Genomic DNA, 26,696 nt, shown 5'->3' with positions numbered 1-26,696 from the left:
AGCTGAAGGAGGGTTGATTTAGATTAGATGTTAGGAAGAAATCCTTCCCAATGAGGGTGGTGAGGCACTGGAACAGGTTGCCCAGAGAGGTTGTGGAGGCCCCATCCCTGGAAGTGTTCAAGGCCAGGTTGGATGAGGCTTTGGGCAATGTGGTCTAGTGGAGGGTGTCCCTGCCTGCAGCAGGGGGGTTGGAACTAGATGATCTTTGAGGTCCCTTCCAACCCAAACCATTCTATGATTTGTTGATTCTATGATATGATCTCTAACCCCTATCATTCTGTGATAAATATGAACTACATTAATTAGACTATATATTAATATTCTTATCAAAGGACCACCAGCATCACTAGTGTCCAAACTAACTCTCGGCAATTGTTAAAATTGAGTTCACAAAATGTATAATGGACTATATTATTTCAGGTACCAACACATTTATGACCACACCTTTGTTTAGAAGACTAGGACTGTGATTCCAGAGGTGAAGTATTTGAGGGCAACAGTATCTGTTACCATAAACCTGGTTCAGCTATATGGGAATAGTTAAACCTAATACTGGGAAAGTCTGGAGGTGCCACTAGTTGTCAGGACACCCTGGTTTTAATAGTAGCCTATTTATTTCCCTTGTTGTTCCCAAAAGGATCCAACTTAGCCTCGCCAGCAGCCAAGTTTGAAAGTTACTGTTGTCAGGTTTGAGTTCTAATAAAGCTGTACTGGTCATTGTTGAGGGGTTTTTTGTTGTTGTTTGGCTCAGGGTTTTTGAGATGTGTCTGAAAGGGAAGAAGGGAATTTTTTAGGATGTGGAAGATCTGGTGTTTTAGAAATTGATTGGGTTTTTTTCCTCATAGCATCCTCCACTACCCTTTTCTTTGTTTTCCACTCTTCTTCTGTAGAGCCTTGCCTTTTCTCTTTCCTCTTTTCCGTTTACACTTTTTCTTTTTTTTCTAGTTCATTCCTTTCACATTTTTGTTGGCTGCTTCCTTTCACCTTTTTGAAGATCTTCTTGATGAGAAGGTCCAGGCTGCCTGAAAAGCATGCTCGGCTCTGGCCCCGACCAGCATTTAGGACCACTTGGCTGCCACAGCTGACTGATGGCAGTCACTGTGTGAGCCTCAAAAGTGGAGTAGACAAAGCTGGTAGGCACACCCAGACATGTGAGACCTCCTGCTTTGCTGCAAGGGTGAGCCATGGCTACACCTGAGGCTCAGCTTACAGGCCCACTGGTTTTCCAGCTGCCTCTCTACACCATACAGCAGCACCCTATGAGTCTTCATGCTCTTTGGAGCTGCTACTGAGAGGATGCTCAGGGTTTGCACGGGTTTTTTTTTTCAGTTGTGTCTTTGAGGGTGAGGAAGGGAGGGGGAAGCTGCCAAGCCTGTCTCATGATGTCCTTGCTTTCTACTGTGAGTGATGCATCATTGACAGAGGGTCAGCACAGGTTGCTTCTGTCTCCTGCAGGTCAGGGATATATAATGCTGCTGCAGCAGAAGAGGATAAAATATTAATGGCATGAAGTCAGTAGCCAAAATCTTACCACTTTCACAGGGGTCAAAATTGCCTTCCCAAGATGGAAGGGGAAAAGTTAAGGGGTCATGGTCCAAGGAGGTGGCTTGGATCTGACCTGCTTCCATGTAGCCCAAAGTTTTGGATGCTGACCAAGAAAGTTTTGTTCCTGCTGCTCCTGCAGGAAAGTACAGAGCAGAGTGCAAGCTGCTGCTGAACAGGCAGCCTCCTGGCAGAGCACCAGCCTCTGCTCACCATGGCTTCCAGCTCTAGCAATGGCAGCAGCAACAGCTCTGCTCTCCTCTCCTTGCCTGTCTCTGCTCATACAGCTGCAGACAAGTGAGCATGGGGGCTGCCTGCGCAGGGAAGGAAGGGACGTGCTGTTTGCCTGGCACAGGGCAGAAATGTTCCTGATGGGGATGAGGGGGAGATGTTTTGTGCAGAAGACGTGCTGTCACGCGAGCCTGTTTGGCAAGGGAAGGGTCTGGGGAGCAGGGGACACAGAGTTTGTGTGGGGATTGGAGCCACTTCTCTTCCGTATGAGTACTGTATGAAGATGATGTGGGTGGTATGTGTAGCGTGGGGTATGAACTCTGCGTTGCCTTGCTTTGTTCTCTGAACAGTGTCCCAGGGTTTACTGAAGTGTTTGAAGTGAATTCTGCACCGATTTCCATCAAAACTGACACATGCAACAGAAAACACCTCTGCTGATAAGATGTGATTTATTTATTAAGACCTACAAGAATTATATCATTATACGCACTGTAGTTAATGACAGCACTCCTGCATTAAGTTGACATCCCTTTCTCCTCCTGTTATATTTAATTACTTTATGTTCAGAAGTCTTTTGCATCCAGTATGCAGCAGGCCAAATTCTTCACGAGGCTTTTGTGGTGACCAAATTGCTGTAGTGAATTCAGCTGTTACTGGAGATAGGATTTCATAAATGCTGCTTCCCATGAGAAGTCATTGCCATAGCTCAAGTTTGCTGTAACACTCCACCACAGTCATTTTCAGGATGAGTCTGACCCCTGTTTTCTTCATCCTTCAGATTGGTCATTGACATTATATACGAGGAGTAGCTGAGACAGAGCTGGATTTGTTCAGTGTTAAGAGGAGTCTTAGGTGGGATGTTGCTGATGCCTTTACCAAATGGGAGGTTGTAGGGAAGAAGGCGGCAGACTCTTCTCACAGTGCATGGTGAAATGACAGCACACCATAGACACAAGTTGCAACAAGGGACATTGTGATTAGACCTCAGGCATTTTTTTTTTCTCAAGACAGTAGTCAAACATTAGAATGGATTGCCCAGAAAGCTTGTGGGTTCTCCTGGAGATACTCAGAGCTTAAGTGGACAAGGCCCTGAGTAGCCTGCTCTATATTGGTCCTGCTTTGACTGAAGGGTCAGATGACTTCAGGAGATCACTTCCAACATTGGTTATTCTATGGCAGTTTGATTACAGTCAGTATTCCCACAAGCCCACTTCACTGGAGGAGGCTGTTGACTTTTTAAAGCCCGCTGCTGTAGAAAGCAGCAAACTAATAAAACCAAAACCGTGACCGCTGTAGTCAGCAGTAGTCAAATAGGAAGATGAAGGCAATTCTAAAGAAGAGGAAAAAAAAAAACCAAAAACCCACACAACCAAACAAAAAAACCTGAGATAGAATCAACAGTTTCTGCTGGGTTTGAGGGATGTCCCAAAAGATACACCGGAAAAACACTGAGTATGAATGAGGCTGCATTAACTAAGTGACTGTAGATACTGTAAAGGAGAAGGTTTGGGGTTTTTTTTCTCAGCTTTACCCTTTCTATGCCAGCATACCTAGAAAAATGTTCTGTGGAGTGCAAATGTTTTATTAGTAATTCAGCAAGATTGAGGGACATATGAAGGAGCAGAAATATTTCTCTATTTTTTAAATCAGACCATAAATCTCTACAATTGCCTTATTTCTGCCTGAAGTAGGATCTGTTGAAAGTAAAGGGTCTGTAACTCACTTCTGGAAATAATGGTATTCGTAGTGAATTGATATTTGGGGCATTCATTTAGAAGAATGGGCATTGTTCACTGCCTTGCTCATTCTTTTATGGCGTAAAGGGTCATTGGCTCAATCCCCTCGTCCAGACTCTTTGACAGCAAGACTAATGCATTGTGCCATTCTTCAAATAACAGCTTATCTGAAGGATATGGTTGTCTCTCACAGGTGAGCATTATTCATCTACGTACTTGTCCCAACCAAACTACATTAGAAGAGTGAAGATTCTCTGAAGCTCTAACAAAGGCTGCCTGGAAGTACAAACTGCTGCCTAATGCAGTTTTTTGCCTTCCAAAGACATTGTGGATGTGTCAGAGTTTAGAGTATTTCCACTATATATGCCCCACATTTTGATCACTCTCATCATTTCCTAGCACAAAGAGTAAAGGTGTTAACAGCAATTTTTTAGTTCTCTATACAAACAAAATGTTTTCTTGAAAAGTTTGAATTTGGTGTCTACAGGGGCAAATTTTATGCAGAATTACAGGATCCAAACAGTGCCCAATGGGCCTATCTCACCTATCAATGGCAAATCTCCCAGTTATTTCAGTGGGTTGTAGGGTCTTGCTTAGCTGTTCCTGAGAAGATAATATTTACTAGCGGTTCTTGCTGTCACAGTGCTTAAGCACGTTAATATTCTCTGTATGGACCTGTCAGGTTTACAGGATTGATCCTGTCCTGCATTAGGCAGCTGCCTGATGTAAATCTGATCGGAAAACCAGATTTTCTTAGAGACTTTTTTCTGGATGGTGGTAGCTCTGGGAAGCACAAAGCTGTTTAGCAACTTGAAGGAGCCTTCTTCCCTGCTAATTCGACCAGATTGTAAACTACTGTCATCCTTTGGACCACTTTAAACTCGCTGAGGGATTTGTTAGCGCTCAAAGGCTCACTGGCATCAAACAGCATGCAGCCTCAGAGCCATGTGAGCAGTTGGTAAGAGATGCTGCAGAAAGCAGTCCTCCCAAAAGTTTGCTCTGTATAAAGAAAAAATGGCTGCTGCTTAGATGTAGTCCAGCCATTGACCCAGAAAGCACAACCCAAAGCCTATCCACATGCATGCATGATTGTGTTTTAGTATCTAAAAATCTAAAGAGTTTATTTAAATGAAGTTTCAAAGAGTGAAGGGAGATCAGAATCTCTAATCAAAGCTTTTCCTCTGCTGCCAAAGGATAGCTGAAGTTTATTAGGCAGAACTGTTGAAACAATGAAGAAGCTGAATCTAATAAAATTTTGGAAGAAAAAGATACTGGATTCTGTGGGAGATACTGATTTGTTGCCTCAATCCTTGATTTTGTTTTAGTTTGAAAATGGTTGCTCTGAACATCCCTATTCTAGCTACTAGTTATGCTGAAACAGCATTCTGCCCGCATAGGGTAGATTGGGGAATATGAAATATCTTCATGCCAACATGGAGACCTCATACACTTGGTACGTGTGGTCATTGAATGTCATAAGGCTGTTGATAGTTGCCTTCTAGAGGACTTTACTGATAATACAAAACAGCAATTTTTTCTGGTAATTTAGTTTGGCTTCCAGGGTTTGTTATCTAGAATCTGCTGAAAGAATTTGTAATGTTTTCAATGGGGGAAAAAAAAGTTTACTTGCTTCCTTGTTACCTTTTTAAAGAGTTTCTGGGAGACAAGTTTTTTGAATGAAAACGTCTGGGAATAAATGAAGTAATCAATAAACACTGCTGCAAGATGAGGCAAAAGGAGCTTTCTGCAGGCAGAGGGCAATTGCCATATGCCCACAAAAGGCAAATTCTCCCCGTAGTTAGCCAATGACATTGAGAGGGTGGTGTATTATAAGGCTAGAGTGGCAGTGACCATGACACACGGGAAAGACTCTGCATGTGTGTGGTCACAATCCTTCAGGGCTGCGAGCCAGCTGCAGAGAGCCCAGCACCGAGTTAGGCTGCTGCCAGAGAAACTGGCTCCGGTTTGGAAGCACCTGATAGAAAAATACTATGGTGCCAGCAGAAGGGCTTAAGTAGCTAACAGGATAAGTGGAATATATTGCATTCAAGAGCTGGATAATTCTGTTAACAGAGTGAGGGTTGTAGCTGAGGCACTGCCACTAATTAGGGCTAGATTTTCAAAGTGGTGCCTGGGATTATGGCCATAATTCTGTCGGATTATGGCCATAATTCTGTCAGTGACAGTCGTGGAGCTCAGGTCTCCATTTGCTGCTTTCACAATTTGCCCTTTATGTCCTGGTGCACCCTGTGTTCCCAAGATGTATAAGTGAAGTGATGGAGAGAAAGGAAGCACTTACTCAGCCTGTGTTTATTTAGTCTTCTTTTTCTTCCCAAAACTATTTCTTTTTAAATTCAGGATTTAGGAGGAAATGGAATTATCACCCATTATCACCCTCCTCCTGAGGACCATTCCGTCTCTAGAAAGGATGGTAGAATATGAAGCATGGACTTGGGACAATGTCTTATATTCTTTTACTGTGGAAAGACTCTTCACTGCTGAGCTGTGGAAAATGTAAATCATTTTCCACTCGCTTAGCGAGTTGTCCTGATGTTAAGAGTTCAGTGAAATCAGGAGGGCAACAGTAAAAGCCAACATAACTAGGTTAGGGGAGAATAATTTTTTGAGGAACTCTTCTTGACACCTGTGCCATGTTCACACAGGTCTGTTAAAACAGTAGCTCCAAGATGATTTAAACTGACATCAGCAAAGCTGTGCAAGGGTGGAAACTGGTGCTCTGCCCCTGCGTTGGACTGGGGAGTTTTGGACCTGTCACATGTCTTAGATGAACTAAGGAATACAAACAGATGGAAGGGGACAGGAGACAAAGCATCAGCTTCTTTTGCTCCTGACTGTTGAATTCAGGCTATTAACCTTATTTATTTTGCTTTAAATCTGTGGGCAAGTTTAGTGCTCTTGAAAAGCAGAGAACTGGAGCTTGAAGCAAACATAGTTACTGGGCAGCCTGTCTTTTCCCCCAGCTCTGCAACACCACTGACACCACACAGCTCTGACACATTCAGCAATATTTTTTCTGTCTGCTGACGCACAGTTTGGGATTGAGTTGAAGCTATTTTTCACTTGTGATTTGAATCAAGCAGAGGTTACTGCCTTCCCTTTTTGTAATGCTCTCGTCTACTGCTTTTCATCCTCAGAGCCAGTGTATACAAACAGAAAATACTTTGCTGCTTTACTTTTGTAGTTTCTAGTTTTCTTTCATTGTAGACTTCCATCTTCCGTACAAGTTTAGTACTGCTTGGAAGTGCGAGCCCTTCTGAATACTTTGGTAAGTTCTTAGATCTGCTTTTTGAAGAAAAGCTCTTGTGAATAGATAGTATGGTCCAGGTTAGAGCTTTACCAGTTTACGCTACCTGACTATTTAATCTGCATTAAATTTTACAATAGCTGCGATCTGTCCTGTCAGTGTAAAATATTCTAGGTTTCAATTAGCACTTTTTAAAATTTGAATTTGATTGGATTATTAGGTCATGTCCATAATATTCACTATATAAAAAGTCAACAAATACAAACAGCTAGAGCAGCATTGTTTCTAATGTCGCTGCAGTTTCCTCTGTTTTAAATATAAGAAATACTGGCCTATGTGAGATAATTTATGTCAGTTATGATCATTAAATATTGTCATTCTTTTGCAGCAAAAGCTACTGTCACAGAAATGCTTTGGCTGTCAGTGAAGAGTAAGGTTTCTTAAACGAGATGTTATTCTACTTATGGGAAAAGAAAATTTGCCTAGCTTTGTCGAATCTCTTTGTGTGGTTATAGGGGCCAAAAATGCCCTTCTGGAGGGGAAAGCGTGTTACAGAATGACATGTCTAAGGCATAACAGTGTTTTTCTGTGTTCTGTGTGAGAAAAGGAGTATGTGCTTGTATTTGTCAGCTGTGCATGTCTAGCTGTGGTAGAAGCATGTAATAAAATCACATTAATCCTGTTTCATATCAGCAGGACTTTTAAAAGAATTAAGTTGGGCTTCACAATATGCAAACAAAATAATGAAAAGTGATTTAGTGATGCAAAGCGTGCTTCACCAGAACGCTCCACTATTAGTGGGTCACTGTGGTGCCCAAAAGCACATTTTGTAGTGCAGCATCAGGCAAACATGGTTACAGCTTCTTCCAGAGCCGCATTCACACTATGTGTGTCCAAAAGTATTTGCCTCATCGTAAACCTAGAGGTACAGGGAGGTTGAATAGGGGTACTTGAGGTGTGCCTGGTAGGCCACTTTACTTTCAGGAGCAAGAGTGTTGTCCTTGCTACTCTTCCATGTATCTAGCTAGACTGGTGAAGAGTAAGGTATTTTAGGAGATATTTTTAATTAGCTGTCAGAATCTCTGTTTCTTAGCTTTTGCTTAGACAAATTTTTAGTGGTGCACTTGGAATTTTGCCTCAGCAAGAGTTGATGGACTTCAGTACTCGGATTTGTCAAGATTATGGTTTGGGTTTTTTTAAATAATGCATACCATGGCTAAAGAGGGAGGGAGTCTCAAGGGCTTCATTTGCTAGTGTGAAGCCTGCCTCCTTTCTCATTCAGGGTCACCTAACTTCCCTCCAGCATTTTCAGGAACTACTCACAAGGAAAAGTGATACTAGGACAAGACTGCATTATTTTTAGCTTTCAATCATCTCCTGTCTTCTTTTTTCTCTCTACTGAAAAAAATGAAAAGCACTACCAAATGCAGACCTTTTCCTGAACTCAGCAAGTCCCAAGAAGATTGGATCTGGCCTCAAGTACCTCCTCATGTTTTGCAGATAGCCATCACAGGCTCTGCCAGGTGTCTTTTGCTGTGCATCAGAGGTTGGGATACTCTGTAGCAGAGCAGAAGAAGATTGTAAGGTGTGTGTTTACTAGAGAATATTTTAAAGGAAGTACAGATGCTTCTCTAACTGCTTGAGTACGTGCACTCCCATCAGTGGCAATGAAACCAGCTCTGATTACGAGCAAGGAAAGCAAAAGCAGGTTTGAATCTGGTTCAGGAAGCCTTTGATTTTCTGAGAGATCCAGCTAGGCTTGAAGTTGCAGTTCATGTCCCATCTCTTCATGTCAAGATATGACACAGCATGTAATAAAAGCATATTCTTCCTATTTTGTATCAGCAGGACTTTTAAAATAATTAGGGTGGGCTGCACAATGTGCAAACATGACAATATAAACTAAAAATATTAAACTAATTCAGACTGAGCTCTCACTTCAAGGGCATAAAAGAGCACCAAAGTTGCTGAGGGAAAATCACATTTGGTTCTTTTCATACCAAGGACTTCAAGTCTGTATGATGTCAAGTGACGAGATGAATGTTGTCTTTCTGCCAACTAACTATGTTTTAAGTGGCAGTTGAGAAGATAGAGGGGGTTTTTTTACCTCCTGATGACTAAATTCAAGGGTTACTTACAGTGACAAAACTCCTAATGTAATTATATTGTAGCCACTGAAATCAATCTGGATTTCTTTCATGGTAAATGGCAAGCAGGAAGAGTATGACCTGTACTCTTCGCCATCCCAGGCCTCGAGATATAATGAACCCCAGTTGGTGCGGTGGCTCGTGAATGTTGGTGACCATGTGCCCTCCTTTGTCCTGCCCTGCACCAAGTGCTCTTAGCCTTGTCCTTGCTACTGGGGGCAGTCTGGTATTGCATTAGAAAACAGTGAATCCAAACCGCAGCAAATAGCTTTCTTCTTGTCAGAATACCAGACTTAATGTCAGGAGATTTTTCTTATTGTTTTTAAGTCCCCGTGATGTTCAGTTTGGTCCCAAAAAATTCCCTTCAGTTGGATGGCAGGGCAAACGTAATGACCTCGGCTGGTCAGGGCACTGAGGGGAGAGGCCTCGCATGCTCCACTTGCTTGGCACAGCAAGGTAAATCACACTACGCTCCTGGTGTAGCTTTCCTTCCTCTCCCACTGTTCCTTCTAATGCCTTGAAATGCCAACATTAAAGTAAAATCACTTTCCCGGCCTTCCTGATATTCTTCCCTGGGTACATCCATACATAATCACTCTTTCCTTTGAGAGAGAATGTCTACCTGCTCATGACCCCTTCTGGCATGTGTCCTGCTGGATGTGCTGCGGGTGAGAAGGTGCAGCGTACGTGCGGGGAGAGTGGCAGACCAGTGCCCCCAGACCACTGGAAGACAGGGAGCACAGGTTTGGGATGAGAGCTGTACAGGAGGTGTTTGGCTTGTCTGTATGTTTCGTACCTTTTTAATTGTGCGTCCCAGGTCTCAGCCCAACGATAAACACCTCTCCCTCAGCCTTTCTGCAGTGCATTCCCTTTCGCAGCAGCTTGGACAGGAAGAACATCAGAAAAGCTTCAAAAAAAGTGTTGTGGTGTGTTTCAGATTACTAATGTTAAGTGTAGTAGTACGTTTTGATGTAGCATTGCATCTCAGAAAGGGATAAACTGGGGAGTAATTAATTTGTTTAGGCAGCAGGGCTGGCTTTTAGGCCTTACTTTCATATTGCACCTTCAGACCTTGCTGATGCAGCAAGCACTGGCTTCTGCAAGCAGCTGCCTGCCTGGTGCACCCCACTCGTGTCTGCGGGGGTAATTCAGGGTGCAAAACTCCTCTCACCTGGAGGTGCTCATAAGGCTTGGTTTGCCTTTACAATGCTGTCTGATATTTTGGCCTCTGAAAAAATCCTTAAGGGTTTTGCAAGTAAATCTTGTTTTTGTGAAAGTAGGAGCTAGATGAAAGGAGAGGCCAGGGCTGCCCTGTGGTGGACACAAACAGGTTCCAGCCGGCTCCAAAGGCCTTGGGGGAATTGCTATAGGGGAAGATGTAACTGAGTTGGGATCAGGATATCTGGGATTAAGAAAATTAAGTCAAAATTTCTGAAGCACTAAATCACCCAACAGCTGTTTTTCATTGAAAGCTGGGGGGGAATGTTTATTAGCAATCAGGTCATTTAAAAACCTGACCTTGGTGTAACACACAAAAGTGATGCCTATGGATTAAAAAAGCAGGAGCACTTCCCAGCTCCTGGGTGCAGATGTGCACTCCAACCTCCTCTCAGCTTCTTGCTGAGCTGAGATCTGGGATGTACCCTGTTTTTTCACCCCACTCTAGTCTCCCTCTGCCTTGATTTCCATGGGAAGGCATGGGGCAAGTAGAAACTGTGGGGGACCACTAACAGTGGCCCCATGATTGCGTACGGTGCAGGGTACACCTGCTTCACAGAACAGATGGATCCTTTAGGAGCAAATAAATTTATTTTCTTGTTGTTTAACTTGTGGGGCTGGATGTGTTATTATTCTCTTTGTGTAATGCCAAGCTTTGCCAGTTCAGGTTTGGCCATGCAGGGGATGCTTTGCCAGTGTAATACTCTATAACTGTATCGATACAATTTCACTGATGTAGATAAGGCCCAAAAAGGGTCATTTAACAGCAACATATTTTTAAGTTTTGAACAGTTTGGTATTTGCAGGACCCTATCGGATCCACCTCAGTCTGTTCAAAACATAGACGGTTAAAACTATTCATACTGATTTGTGGCAGATCTAAAAACCCCAGAAAAATGTTTAAATACTGGGGAAAAAAGCACATGTTGTGCAAATGTGCGCATATCTAGGCCAGTTGGCCCAGTCACTGTCCTGGACAAAATCACGAATAAGACTGTAAGTAGTAAGCATTACAGGATAATGTGTAATAAATGTCAGGCAGTGAAGTAGTATGGAAAATACATCTTGACATGGAAATGTCATTGTTTCTTGGTGGGATCACAACTTCAGTTGGTAAAAGTTACTGAGTTCCTGTCATAAAATTCTCACAGTCACACATAATATTCTGATTTAAACTTATGTCTGTCCAGAAATCAGTGGTATCTTTAATGAACAAATTGAAACCTGCTTAGCTCAGAAGTGCAAAAGTGCAATTGTAACTGCTTAGCTGTGATCCAACTGGGGATATTTCTACTGGAATTTCCTCATAGTCCAGCTCTACTCAGTGCCCTTTTTCCTATAGAAATACTCTGTAAGAAACAAAATTATTATGACAAAAAGTCCAACAGAGACCATTTTTTTTATAACTGTGTCTAAATTCAACCTGTGTATTTATGATCTAGGCCTCATCTGTGGCTTGACCTGCCGGCTGTGCTTGTTGTTTAATCCTGGCTAGCTGGGCTGCAGTGCCCCTTTGCACAGGTTTTGAACTCTCCAGGGGCAAAGAGCAGCTTGTTTTCTAAGCTAAGCTTGAATACACAGTATTTAATATACTGAGCAATGAGTCACAGCTGAGTGGGACTTCAGTTACTGTTTCCTGGCAGAAACTGAAACTTCACTGCATAAATGGTCTTTTTCATTTTCACCTGAAAGCCGAATGGCAAGAGTGGTGGGGAGCTGTGGCTTCCCGGGAGCAAAGCAGCACTTGGTTTGACTCCAAAGTTGGTGTGGGGCAGCAGTAGTAGCACCACCTTCCTGCTGAACTTGGAGCCTGACTCCCTACAGCATCTCTGCTTTGTTTAGGGAAACAGCTGTGAAAACTGCTGATGGTGAGTTCCTGCTGATGCCCCAGACACTGGCTCAAAGGCATTCTTGCTTCCCAGTTCTGATTACGGCCAGAAAGGTAGTCTGAGTCCTAATTTGCACAACAGCAGTTCACCAGTAAACTTGCTAAATCAAAGCCTGACATTAAAAACTAGACTGTGGAGTACAAAGGTTCATCTATTGATTTAGTTTTTTTAGCCTTTCTTCCAGATCACCCTCAATGCTTCTTGTTATGATAATTCACAGTTGTGTTTTGTACAGGGTAGTAGTAAGCTCTTGGAAATCTCTCACATCTATGCAATAAACTTTCTGGAACAACATTTTCTACACTAGTAATAAGATGTTACAAAGATGTTGTTTTTAGAGGTGAGACTGTATCCCCATCCTTATGCGCTACATTTATCTCCTGTTTAATAAGCAGTTCCTTTTTGGGTGAGGAACTGCTATATTAAAATTACAGTAGTATTTTTTTATCATTGTGTTTTCTTAAGGAAGAGCCTCCAGGAATGGATGACTTAGGCCGCTACTGGTTAAATTATTACCTGGATAAAAACATTGTTTTGATTAATGGTCATCTAATTGATTCTTAGTTGTAAAACTAAGAATCTGTAAAAAAGACAGTTGTTAAGCGATTTATCTGTTTGAGAGTTATTGGAGACTACTCTCTCTCACTGTTATTTTTCTTCCAGCAGATTTTTAAAAGCATCACCAATGAAGATTCAATCCAGGGACAAGGAAGTCGGAGACTGATAAGTTTTTCATTGTCAGGTAAGTCACTGCTGATGTTAAAGTTTTAAGCCCAGAGAATGGTAAACTGAAGTTATTAAAACCTTTCATGTACATGTGTATGTATGTATATATTTATGCATGGTTTTCTGCCTGTTGCTCTAGAGGTGATGCTGAGACAGGCAATATCTATGATTATTGCCATACTCACTTTCTTCAACAGGAGTTACATGTTGAAGTGTTTTATTCAAGTAGAGTTATGGGGCCACGTTATGTTTTCCTGTTCACTATTAAATGTGGTGCTATATATGTAGGTCCGAGAAAGCAAGACTAAGGCAAGCGCTTTACTTGCAGAGCAAAATGTGGTTTGTGGTAGTGGTTTCTTGGAGAGCATGTTCCACAGTCTTGGTCTGGACCTGAGGCAGATCCATGCACCCTGGTGCACAAACTTGTCTGTATTGCTCAGAAGTGACTTTTGGACTTCTTGAGCCAGACGACTGCTCTCACTCCTATAAATTTTCTGAAGAATGTTCAGCCTTGTAACTTGGTGTGTTACTGCAGGTTTTAAAGGCTTAATGTGGTTCCATGAAGTAGCTGCGGACCATTCGATCTGGCTATGGTAAAAACAATCTGTAAATCACTTCTGTAGAAAAAATCAGTCTGTCAAACAGGGTAGTTGTGAGCAAGGTTCTAATTTTGGAGTTTTATGATTACTACTTGGTTTCCGTGGTTTTTAGCTCCTGGAAGACAAAGAGAAAGATGCTGAACTTGACTTGGAAATGCTTTGAGGAAGTAGTACAGCGAAAAAAGAGTTACCCTAGTTCAAAATTTTTACAACCATAGGCCTTTCTGTATAAAGTCCTACACTTGGATAAGCATCACATTACATGATTAGTTTGGCTGTATAATTTATTTCAAGCTTCCATCTAAGTTGTGTTAAAGTCAATTAGGAGTTCCATCTCTCTCTAATACTAAGCATGCGAGTCAGTGCTCCTCCAAATTAGGTGGCCAGTGTGGTTCTCAAGAGATTATATATGCTATATGGCAGGTTAGACTGATATTAGATGGGGCTTTTTTAATACATCACTTTTTTGCTGTGTTGGACACTGGGCACCCACCCAGTCACATTAATTTGATAAAAGTATGGGTTTAGCTCAACAGAAATAAAGAAGTAGAGTTAATATTTCTTAATGTTCTTAAATGATCTTACACAGAAAATGTTGCCCAGAATTAGTAACATTTTTTCATTCTCTCAGATTCTTTGGCCTAGTAGACCAAGAGATGTCAAGAGTAATAATTTGTGAGACTGCTAAATAATGTTGTCTCAGTGGGCACTTTTATAAACTAAGCTATGTAATTTACAGCTTGATTCAAAGTGTACAAAGACCATACCTTGTAATACGTTTCGGATATCTTATTCTAGTGGTTCACAAGCAACTTATTTACATTTATGTCACATCCATATTAACAGAATCATCACAGCGAGGTATTTGAAAGGCTCTGAGCTCACAATTATTTTATCAAAAATCTTTGGTATCAAAATAGCTCAAATTTCAATCTTTCTGAAATTAACAGATTAACACATCACGAGGATTTAATTATTACCTTCTTACTCAACAACAACAAAAAATTCTGTTGTCTGTCTCAAAGTAAAATTACTGCTATTCCTATATCTGTTAAGCTAGCTAATAAAATGCAAATCAAGCCAGGTCTTCCAGAGCCATCGGAAGGAACTGGGATTGCTTTCTGTATGCACTGCTATACTATCACAGCAATAACCTCTCTATTGTCATGACTCTTCCAGCTCATATAGACTTCTCCTTTCATTATCTATATTTTGGTATACTGTCACCTTCAGTGTCATTATTTAAAAGTTAGGTTTCCAAATTATGGTTTAGTTGCAATTTAAAAATAAAATGTAAGACCATTAGTCTGACTGGGGACCACTGCATTAGGCACTACACCAACACAGAGCCATCGTGCCCTAAGCAGTTTATCATCTAAAGAATGCGAGAAGAGTTGTGCCTTCTACCATATCAACTTTAAAAAAGAAAAAATTATTAGAATGGGAGAGAAAAATCTTGAAGTAGGCCAAATCCCAAGAAATACTGAACGTCAGTCCATTTCAGCTGACTTGTATTGCTTGCTCTACTGCCTAGATACTCCAGTGAGACCTTATGTTAAAACAAACTGTGCAGAAACAGTTTCTTTCTAAAAGTTGGTGATAAAGTGCTTTATTCTTTCTGTAGTTTTATTGAGTATTTGCTTGGACAAAATCCAACTGGTTTCACTGGAAGTGTTGCCTGAGAAAAGATTTCTGGATTGAATAAAGACATCAGACAAAGAAAAAAGTATAAACTGATGCTTCAGGGCAAAGCAACATCACTAGTTTCTTGAGAATAGAAATAGTTGAGAGTTTGCATTACATCAGTAGGAGGTTTGTTTTCTTCATATTTGCTTCTTTGGAAACTGGAAGTTGGTCCTGTCAAAGGTTAGTTCAGATTAATAGGTTCATCAGCAACACTGATGTCAAAGAAGATAATTTCCCATGATTAAGCTTCTTAATTGTTTATGTGATGACTGTATGACTATAGCTTTTATTACTTAAAATACCAAGAGAAATATTGTAAGTCTAATATAGCTAGATTAAATAGAGTCTTTAAGGAAAGCTATGCAGTCACTTTGCATTTACTTTCCAACGTGACATTCCTGCTGTTACCAGTGAATGTCACACTTCTGATAAGGCGGCTGAAAGTGTCAGAGCTCTCTCTCGCACGAAGTACAGAAAGAAGAAATGTGCTAAGCTTCCCAAGATGTAGCAGCCGCTTCACTGAAGGTTCATGGCTTAGCAGCAGTATAACGCATTCGCTGAAAGCCCTTGAAACCTTTCTGTTGGCTGGTATATTTAGAAAGTGTTATCATGAGGTTTGTGTGATATGCCTCCTAGCTATATGTTGCATCACATGACTTTTCAAGCTTTAATGTTTTACATATTTCATGTGTTTGCACACTCTTTATTTATAAGTGTTCTTATGGAACAAATGACTAGAAGATCTGAATATTTCACAAACATTAAGACATTTATCCTCATCACACCTCTCTGAGAAATGTTGTTAGTTATTTTTGCGTGGCTTTCAGACCAGACATTCAGGTAGCATCAGTTGTCAGTTTATGGAAGTCAGAGTATAAATCACTACTGAAAATAGTATTAGGTTTGCTAAGGGTCATTTTGACAATAGTAGTTACCATGCTTTCTGATAGCAGAGAGATCTGCTTTAATTATCTGATTTAACCTCTTGCATATCACCAGTTGCAGAACCTCATTCAGTAGCTGATCAAGTCAGTTATCTAGTGTACATTATGTAGTATCTTTCTCAATTCCCCTGTGTTATTTTGCTGTGTTGGATTTTAAGACTTCCTACTCGTGAGGAATATGTGTCATTTCCTGGTTCTGAAAACACTAGGATGATAAATAGGAAAAATGTGAATTCAGTGAGTTGACCGTAGAATTACTGGGGCTTAATGATCTCTCTTCAAGTGGCAGTTTAGCTAGCTGCAAGTCATCTATTGAGACCAGTTGAATGGTGCTTGGAAACATGAAGGGCATTAAGTATTTGTTGTCCCTTGCTGGAAGGAATTTGCCAACTGTATTAGAACATTAATATCATTTTTTGTCTTGGGACACATTTATAAATTGCACATAGTATCATTGTGTATTGTTTCTAGGAAAGTTCTTCCAAAACTATTGGTGAAAGCTTCTCATTCCTTGGGGAGAACAGCTTCTAAATTCTTTAGCTTAGAACTGATAGATTGATGACCAGACTAAAAGTAATTGGTTTAGAAACCAGACTGCTCCGGACTCTGGTTCTCACTCTGATTCTCCATCCTTTTCTGTCATGCTTCTACAAGCCTGGGTCTGGACCAGTACCTCACTACATCTGCAGGAAACTTAAATAGCATCTTCACAATAGTTTTGCTGATCATTGCCATCAGAGAATGTCCTTGCTGAGCATGACAAAATGTGACTCACAACCCCAAATCATACCTCTCCCCTGACTTTTTGAAAGCTTAGTTACTTGTATTGAGGCAAAATCAAACATGGTAAAACACAGATGTGTTCGAGCTGTGTCTGTCGGAATTGATATCCCCACCTGGTTCCATGTTTTGCCAATAAATACATGCTAGTTTCCAGATTGCCACAAAAATAGTCTCCATCACTATCTAGTCATCAGTGCCCCAAAGTTTGTGATGCTGTATGGAAAATGGATTTGCAGAATGATCATTTACAAGGCAGACAGGGAAGTTTATGGCCCACCTTAGGAACAGAGGCTGCATGCATCAAGTGAGCTAGAGCAGAGCTTCCTTAGGTCTCATTCATATCATAGAATGGTTTGGATTGGAAGGGACCTTAAAGATCATCTTGTTCCAACCTACCTGTCATGGGCAGGGACACCCTTCACTAAACCAGGTTGCCCAAAGCCCCATCGCTTGAACGCTTCCAGGAATGGGGCATCCACAACTTCTCTGGGCAACCTGTTCCAGTGCCTCACCACCCTCATAGTGAAGAATTTCTGCCTAACATCTAATCTAAATCGACCCTCCTTCAGCTTAAGGCCATTACCCCTTGTCCTATCACTACATGCCCTTGTAAACAGCCCCTCTCCAGCTTTCTTGTAGGTCCCCTTCAGGTACTGGAAGGCTGCTATAAGGTCTCCCCGGAGCCTTCTCTTCTCCAGGCTGAACAACCCCAACTCAACCTGGCTTCATAGGAGAGGACCTGCTCCAACAGCCCCATGTATGTATATGGAAGGGAGTCCTCATGTTGGAACAAATTCATAATTCACTTGTGAGCATCAGCAGCAGAAGTTAGGATAAGCCATTTTTGTACAATAAAGTGAGCCTAGCTGGATTAGGATGCATGTACTCATCATTACTGAAAATTTGCAGCAGTGAAGGAGTCTGTGGTTTCTGTGTCTCCCCCTGGATTCCTTCTTTCTGTCAGCTTTCATGATAGATGGCCTGACATTATTAAACTGATAGATGTATATAACCTCTTTCACATTAAAGTGTGGTTTATGAGTAAATGGGAAACTGTCATATGGTATATTAATTTTTTTTGAGAGACTGGGTGAAAATACACCTTTGCAAAGCATAGATGAGTTATGTTGATAGCATTTCCTTGTATGCCTCCAAGAAATACACTGTAAAACTACAGTGTACAGCAAGACCCATCTAAGCCTTCTGGAATTCATTGGTTTCACCAAAGATTTAAATTCAGTTAACCTTAAACCATCAGTTAAGTATTTAGTATCTTCAGAACCTTTTTTGAAAAAAATACAGATAACAGAGAAATACTTTCATCTGGGGAAGGAAAATAGCTGGGGTTCTTCTGTTGGGATGTTACACAGCAGTGGTAAGAGTGTACCTGAGCCTTTGGTTACAACTAGTTACAGCATCCATAGGTTCCACTTCAAATTAAATGGACTTCTGGATATCTGTAAATGCCCATGTAGCTTTATTTAGAGATTTTGTATTTTTGATGCTTGCTTTTTCATGGTGCTGAGAATTTTTGGTGAGATATGTAAATATAACTGGGATATCTGTCCTTGAGAAATCTATTTCTCCTATCCATCTGTGTGCTTTGGACATTAAAAATTGAAGTTTCTAACTGACATGTTTACAAAATTTGTCGTACTATGCAATTTAAGCAAGAAAATGACAGAAATAAAATTTCCTGTTACCTTAGTTAAATTATTTTTTCTCATCGAAGTACAAAAATTAGACTACTAACTAGTGTTAGGAGTATCTTCACCTTCACGAGTGTGCTCAATTCCCATAACTGGAAAAAGGCTGGTAGGTCATTATAATATGTCAGTTCTTCATGATACATAATAAATAACTATATATAATTGAGTGCTAGTTATTTTCTGTTCTATCAATAGACACCATTCCTTTGCCCAGTGGTACCCAAAGATAGTGCAGTCTGTCTTTGAAGGAAGAAAAATGAGAAACATATACAGCAATAAATATTTCAGTTTCAGAATCTTTTGAGGAAACATCAGAGAGAAAGAAAATAAGATCCCAGAGGTCTTTCTCTCCTCTCATATGTTTGCAGCCTGACAGTATTACACTGCTGGGCCTTGTCATTGGTAGTGCTTTTGCAATCTTGTTTCTGTTTCTGGAATGTATTCCTAACAGTACAACTTCCAAAGCAAAAGAGTTTGCCATATAGAATTTTAGCAGGCCTGATTGATAGATGGGATATGTGCTGGTTACATAGAGATTGTACACTCGGGAAAAAAAAAAAACAAACCAGAGTTATAAGTTTGAACCACATAATTTTCTTTTTGTAATAGTGTTGCTAGGACCGTGGTTGTGCATACTGTCAGCAAAGTACTTTCAAATGGTCTATTAGTAGTGATATTCTCTATTTTTTGTTAATTGTTAGAGAATGTCAAAAGAATGAGATTCTTAAAATACAGTCTGTTTCAGGACCATCTGTCCAACAGCTTTTGAATATCTGCAGTATGAGTTGTATGCTGGAATAGATGATTAAAAACAACCGGACAAAAAAGTTTCTTTTTAATTTGCACATTTTATTGTGTTGGCTATTACCATATGTTAAGGAAGAAAATACATCTGGGTGAATCTTATCCCTGTTCTTGATATAGCTGTTTTCTGGAAAAAAGGCTGATGTTGGTATGAAATGTGTATGATTTTCAGATTTATCTAAAATACCTGCCTGGAGGGTTTTATGTGGTCTCCCATGACCTGCCAGAGTAGTTGGGTTTTTAATCAGAAGAGAATTAAAAGGCTGTGAAAATTAATGTTTTCAAAACCTGCCTAAAAGAAAAAAATATGTGTTTAAACTGAATGTTTAGGTATACATCTAAGCAGTTTTGGAAACTCTCTTGACTAATACTTTGTTCAATACAGCAAGAGAAAGCCAGAACGCAGTTCAGTGCTTGTAGCACTATGTGAAATAAAGCTTTAAGCAAAGGAGGAGAATCTCCATGCAAAGAGTGGTGGATAATAAATTAGCTGCTGAACTCGCTAATAGGAATAAGTGCTTACATTTCTAAGTTTTCTTTGGAAAATATATCTGGAAGAAGAGAAGGCCAGAGTCTTTAGTTTGTAGCTGTTTAGCCAAAATTAATGATATACCTGTAGACTGATTTGTATTTCATTGGCTTCACAGGGACAAATCGTAATAGACTTTGTGTCTTTCTTTAGAACATTATGACTAAATTTTGAAGTAAGTGCCTGGAGATTTTTTTTGTCTGCACAACTCATATTGCACTCCCTGGGAGTTTTACAGCTAGAAAGCCCTGCTTAAAATTTGGACATTATGTACAAGACTTTTCCTATGTTACTACAGATAAAGTTAACCTATGCAGGGAAGGAAATATTTTAAAGTGGAAAAAATGTAAAATGACTTGTCGTGTAGAAAAAAGTGGTCTAAAAGCTAAGATTCATAGAAAGAGAAAATTGATACCTAGGAGGAATAACATATGTTGAGTACTGAATGCCATGTCTATGTGATTAAACGAAGAGGTCTCTTTTCAGAGTAGTTCTACCACTGGAGTCAGGCTGAGCAAGTGCTTAGCTCCTTAGAAAAATCAGCAGATCACTTAAGTTGAATAAATATTGATTTAGAAGCCAGATCACTCTGCACAATCAGGTTGTAAAATTTGCAGTTTCATTATATAATCATTTGTATATCCTAAATCACAAGATCGTTATGGTTTGGCTTTACATTACCTCACAAGAAACATAGTGAGTTTTTTCATATTCCCAACATATTATTTGAATTCCTTACCAGTTTCCCATATGCTTCGCCTAACATCCCAGAGAGCTACCCAGAATGTGAAAAATAATCAGGTTCTTTACCTTCTTTCAGATTTCCAGGCTTTTGGTCTGAAGAAAGGAATGTTCTTCAATCCAGATCCTTATCTGAAGATTTCCATCCAGCCTGGAAAACATAGCATCTTCCCAGCACTTCCTCATCATGGACAGGAGAAGAGGTCTAAGATCATGTGTAATACTGTTAACCCAATCTGGCAAGGAGAGGTAAGCAGTTTGAGTGTTGAGCTGAGACTTTTCTTAAAACATGGAAATTACTCTAGCAGTATTTCCCCCCCCCCCCCCCCCCTTTTTTTTTTTCCCCAATTCCTTTCTTGGCTAAATAGTTGTGACCTAACTGTGCTTGATGTATTTCATGACTTCTTGTCTTAATGCAAAAGGCTTTATTAGCTACAAAGATAAATGACATGTTAAAACTTTCAGTATGGATAGTACTTTGTGGATGTAATTTATGAAGTTGTTAATTATTAAAGGCAGCCATAACCCAGAATTGAAAAATAAACTTGGACAGTGTGAAAGGCTGCAATTAGATTGTCATAGTGTTCTTACACCGAGAGGAGACATCATATAAAGCAGAACAAGTATAATACGCAAATGAAAAGAATCTATGTGATTGAGAAGCATCAGTGGCAATATAAATTAAAGGCAACTTGGCAACATTTGCCCATCACCTTGAAGAATACTCTCCAGTCTGCTGCTTCTTGTTGGAAGGGCTTAGTAGGTATTAATGAGATCTGAGAGTTCAATTGCTGCCTGCTGTTTCTAAATTACATGCGAAATGGCAACAGACAGCAAAGAATAAGGAATCTCTCTGGAATTAAAGGAGCCTGACATAATGGGTGTGATATACTGGTGTTCCCTGTCAGACAAATATCTCCACTGCAGGAAAGAGTAAAAGTAAATTGACTAAATAGATTTATTTAAATTAAAATGCAAATTGTAAAGTAGTTTAGGGATAATTAGGTCAAACTGTGTAGACATGAAAGTGTGAGTGGGGGGAGAAAGCAGAAATGTCATTGAATACTTCAACCTGGAGGAGGATGGTCAAGAAACTAGGTACCATATCAGGTTATGTGACAGGTGAGCCTACATGGGGAGGTGATATGGCAGGGGCAGGGGGGGACGACCTTGAAACTAGTGAGAGAAAAACGTCTTCTAATGGGACTTAATTAAGTAGAAGGTCCTGTTGTGAGGCATCCACCAAGCTGTAACTTCTCCATGGCTCCAAGCATCAGATGTATCTGGCTGAGGGGTCACAGGTCAAGCTGAGGAGCTGGAACTGACATGGAGGATCAGGGAGTTGGCACAGATCTTTCAGTGAAGTGCGTAAGACACAGCCCTAGAGGCCTACAGCCATGCAGTGGAAACTTGCTGTATGTATGTCACGCAGTACGTGTGATTGTGGGAGCTGGCAGCAAGTGTGGATGCTAGGAGTTGACACTCAAAGGAGGACCCAGGATATGGCTGTGGTCCCATCATTCTATATCAGCCAATATTAACTGCTGAGGTGACACACAGGCTGTTCTTATCCAGAGGGTTGTAGCAGCTGTGCTGGTGGAGGCTGAAAATAGGCTTTTTGGAAGAACCCAATACTGGTCAGAAGTCTTCTCTCGACAAAGACAGCCCTCAGCCAATGTAATTTGTTCTTATTTTAAGGTCCTTTTGTGCTGTTGGAGGATAAAATAACCAAAGAGTAAGAATGTGGTTCTGACAAAATGTCAAAGGTGTCTTCTCCTCGGGCCATGCGGGATGGCTGAGTTTGTGGTCTGACTTTTCTTTTCCAGTGGAGTTTGGCAGCAAGAAAAGGAGAGACAATGAAATGGCCTAATTATGGATATCAGAAAGCAAAAGAGCACAGCTGGCTTCCAGCTTCACTGTTCAGCCCCCTGGTTTTCTTGATTGTGTGCAAGCACGCTGCTTCTCCCTTTCTGTTGTTAGCCTGTTAGTGGCTAAGGAGTCTAAAACAGCCGAGCTGTCATTCAGCGTGTTCTCCTCCTGCGTTCTGTTCAGCTGATATTGAGATGTTGAACTGCATGCCTTTGTGTTGCAGTCTATGCACATCGGCTGAAGTCTTTGCTTTGGTACTGAAAATCCACGTTGGTTTCTATGGCGCAGAAGACACTGGGCCTGATTTTCTTCAACTTTGTCCCTTTATGGGACAAGGGGAGAAGGAAGACTGCAAAGTGTTGTTGAATTGCAGTGGTAGTCATTCTTCTGTCCACCCTTTTCACTGACGGGTGTGAATATATGAAGTGAAAAATACTGAGAAATCATAGCTATTGCATTAAATGGATCAGTTTAGTTGTTTTCCAAACTAGTTGTTTTCCAAATATTTTAGGCAATGTATTATTTCAGAAGGCTAATTTTTTCCTAAGGTTCTCTGTCACTCCATGTAAGTAGAAGCCAGATGGTTGGTTGTTTGTTTTTTTTTTTTTCCAGTTGAATGGCATATCTGTTTTGGCTGCTAAACTTGAAAAAATCTGGAATAGGGAAATAAAACTATAGAAATAGCTGCAGATTGGGATCTTTATTTATGTTCTTGATTACCCTTGAGCAAATTCAGAAGTGAAAGTTTCAACTCAGTTTTGTAGGGCCTCGACACCAAAATAAAGTCCCACAGACTGAGAGATGATTAATCTACTTATATTAATTCATTCCGTTGTTCCCTCTCATATACTTACTAGGTTGTTCTATTTGCATAGTAACCACCTACAATATAAGAACACTGTGGGAGCACCATGATACCTCAGGCAATTTTTCTTCTGTTTCATGTGATGTTGATGGTCATCTTCATTTCACAAACTGTTCGAATACTGTTCAGCATGAGTTATCCTGACTTAAAGCTATTCTACTGCTCCGTTTTGCAGTACTTTGTACAAGAGGACATAAGGACATGGACATTTCTTATTGAGAGAGAAGAGTAGCATGTGACATTTTGACACCTGCAGCAGGGCTCTGTGTGAGGTGAAAGAGCCCTCACACTGAGAATCTGAGAATTATTCACTGAGATAGGTTAAAGCCCAGGAGGTATCTTCTGCTGGTAGAAAGGGGTCATTTTGCGATATTTCTATATGTTTTCACATGTTTACAGAAGCATAAGATCAGATTCTGCTAAGCCAGGGTGCTGAATATTGCCATGTGTAATAATGATAAATGATAAGTACTTTGGGGGAGATTCAGACAAGCTACTGATGGTGCCAAGGACTCTACGTGGTCAATGAGGAGAAGTAGGCAGCTGCAGAAAATAAAAACAATACTAAGTGTCTTCAGACCAGGGAACTTGTTACTGAATCAAGGTTAATGGTCCTGCTTGTTTTCTTTCTCCTGGCTCTGCTTTCAAACTGGTGCCTTCTTCAGCAACATCTGTACTGTTAAATGGAATAAGTGAGTTCCTGGAAATCACATGCCACTGGACTGCTTGACTCTAAACTCCTAGGTTAAGCAGAGATTGTGCTGGCAGTCCGAACAGTTGCAATAGCACACTGGGTGACTTGTTCTACCCTGCTAATTTGAGGTAAAATGCAAAGGAAATCTCAGAAGTGCCCACTTCCCAAATGTCTATACATCTAGTAGAATTGAGAAGGATGAATGTTGATCATATCTCTTCTGATACTTATATTAGAAAAATAACGACGCTATTCCCATATTATTTCATATTGAGACAATGTGTCTGTTGTCATATTCTTTGGGAAAAGCTCCTTTAAGAAGATTTAATTTGTCATCAAGCAGTAAAGTGACAGTTCAGACAAGCAATAGAGATCACTGAGGACCATAAGCAACAAAACAAAGTGGTTTTAAAAGCAGTTCGCATACCTCCAGCTGGACAGCAAATTCTCTCGATGGTTTTGCAGATAAAGTACTTCAGGCCTCTGGACTTTCCCTAAAACGTATTTATGGCATTTCTTTCTGAACTGTGGCAGTTTGAGCTAACTGCTTCTTCTAGTTTTGTTTATTTACTAGTGAGTGGATAGACAGCCTCAAGGAATGGGCAGTGAGATGACTATAAAAATTGGCTGTTGCAACCATCCAGCATATTTAAAGTAGTAGGAAGTGTCATCTGTTAAATGACACATTGAATTTTAACTCTGATAATTCTAGCTCTGCAAGAGTAAATTGCCTTGAAGTGAGAGTCCAGTACTAGGATAAAAACTCAACTCTCAACTCCCTACAGCCTCGCTGTTTGTTTCTTTACCTCAGCCTTTACAAATATTGTTAAATTATAGCTGAGACACAAAAGAGTGTTTTGTGTGGCTGCTATCATTCTGAAGATAGCTGCATTTTACTGGCAAATTAGTTGATGTGTATAAGCAGAGGTGTTTGGAACTCTGTTGCAAGAGCACTTAACAAGTAGTAGTTAATGTGTCAGATCTGATAAACAGAACTACAGTATTTTCACGTATGTAACTTGTACTTTGTGCACCTCAGATAACCCATGACCTTTCAAAAATACTGCACTCGAATAAATTATCACATAACGTGTCTCTTCAGATTACTAACATAAAATCAGAAGAAGGAAACAGTCAGGGACTTGAACACCAGAGGGAGGTGGTTTGGGGAGAGAGGGCTTCTGTAGTGCAGACCTTCATCAGTGATAGAAACATCAGGTTTGGATGCTGTCTGCAAGAATGCCAAGATGACATGAATGCAACTGGCTGTCTGAATGCTGGTTTGTACCTGCTTTTCTTGTTATGCAGATTTATAGCTCAGGAACTGATGATTTGCTTATGAATGTTGGACTGGTGTACGATGGACCGCCCAGCAGTAGTGGGACTGAAAGATGTTTTGTCAAAGTAGGCAGATCATGCAATCTGGGGTTTATGTTAGCTCTCTGCTTCTCTTGAGGCTTTATGTTGTTGGCTGATATGATGGGTGCCTGATGTAGCACAAACCTGGAGTGATGCAAGCAGGGGATACTTGATCAAAGGTGAATCTTTCCAGAAGCAAGTTAAACCATTAAAGATGCTTTAATATATTTGAATCAACAGTATGAATTTAAACTAAAGTAGGTTATATTTGATCTGATTTTGATCTAATATTCAGAGCAGTAGATGCTGATGTCCTACCATGACCTCACAGAAATCATTGCATGATTACACCAGAAGTCCAGAATGAAAAAACAGGAACACCACACTGATTGAACTAGTTATTTATTGTTTAACTTAGATCACCTCTTTCCCCCTTCTACTGGCAAATACAAAAGAATCTGCTGCAGAAACTTGGAGGCCTTTACACCTAAGCATAAATCCAATATAAGTCTAGTGAAATCCAGATCGTGAATTCAGTATGAGTTTTGCAAAAGGTGTCACTGGGACTGAGTAAAGCCTTGTGGGTGGTAGCTTCACTGTATAACATTTCTGCATACATGGCCAGGTAAAGTGTAAAACATAGTTTGACTACACAGAAAAGCTGTGATTTTACAGCTGCAGTTTTTTGAATATCTGGTGATGATTGAAGTGTGAAAGCCTAAAACAACTTCAGTTTCTTCAGGAACGGGTTACAGTGTGAAAAAATTGTCTAGTTTTTTTTAATGTTATTCTTCTAGAAATGCATTTTAATTGCAATTTCTGCATCTAGAAGACTGTCAGTCTTGCTAGTCTTGTATATTAGTGCTCATGAGAGTCCTCAAATATTTTCAGTCGATGCTGTGCTAATAAATTTGTAGACAATGTGTGAGAGATTAAGGAAAACCCTGACTCTTTAAGCAGTGTTTGCACTTTATTTATCCAGAAGTTCTTTAAAATTTCTAATGTCTTAGGGCTGAAATTTGCCATTAATAATGTAAGACATCTTTGAAAACTATCAAACCCATCAGAAGGAATTAATGATGAGCCTATTAACTAATAACTCTGAATGTTGTGGAATACATGAAATAGACAGGAAGGATTATATTTTTTATTCCTTGTTTCTAATACAGAGGGGTAGTGAATCTGAAGGAGAAATCTAGGGAGCCAGTTTGCTGAAGACCCTATACAACTTTGAAGGAGTTCAGTAGAAAGGATTAAATCAGACCTTAGAACAGCAGCATATATTTATGTGCACCCCTTTTACTGTAGGAAAAAACCCCAACGTTGTGCCATGCCAGAATAAGGTACCACATTGGATCTG

The 26,696-nt window shown here is 40.3% G+C and overlaps 1 protein-coding gene across 5 annotated transcripts in view; it reads left to right on the top strand.

Annotated features, from left to right (window-relative positions):
* The window catches only part of HECW1 (HECT, C2 and WW domain containing E3 ubiquitin protein ligase 1), a 273,833-nt gene that overhangs the window by 154,834 nt on the left and 92,303 nt on the right, over positions 1-26,696 (top strand). For all 5 annotated transcript variants that reach the window (XM_075745311.1, XM_075745310.1, XM_075745307.1 and 2 more), the window contains 2 exons: positions 12,695-12,770; positions 20,629-20,798. In XM_075745311.1, the coding sequence (XP_075601426.1) occupies positions 12,695-12,770; positions 20,629-20,798 (246 nt within the window). The remainder of the gene's footprint in view (positions 1-12,694; positions 12,771-20,628; positions 20,799-26,696) is intronic.

This window comes from Balearica regulorum, chromosome 2 (assembly GCF_011004875.1).
Source record: "Balearica regulorum gibbericeps isolate bBalReg1 chromosome 2, bBalReg1.pri, whole genome shotgun sequence".
Lineage (NCBI taxonomy): Eukaryota > Metazoa > Chordata > Aves > Gruiformes > Gruidae > Balearica > Balearica regulorum.
The sequence above is the reverse complement of the archived record's forward strand: the minus strand, read 5'-3'. Positions and strand labels throughout refer to the sequence as shown.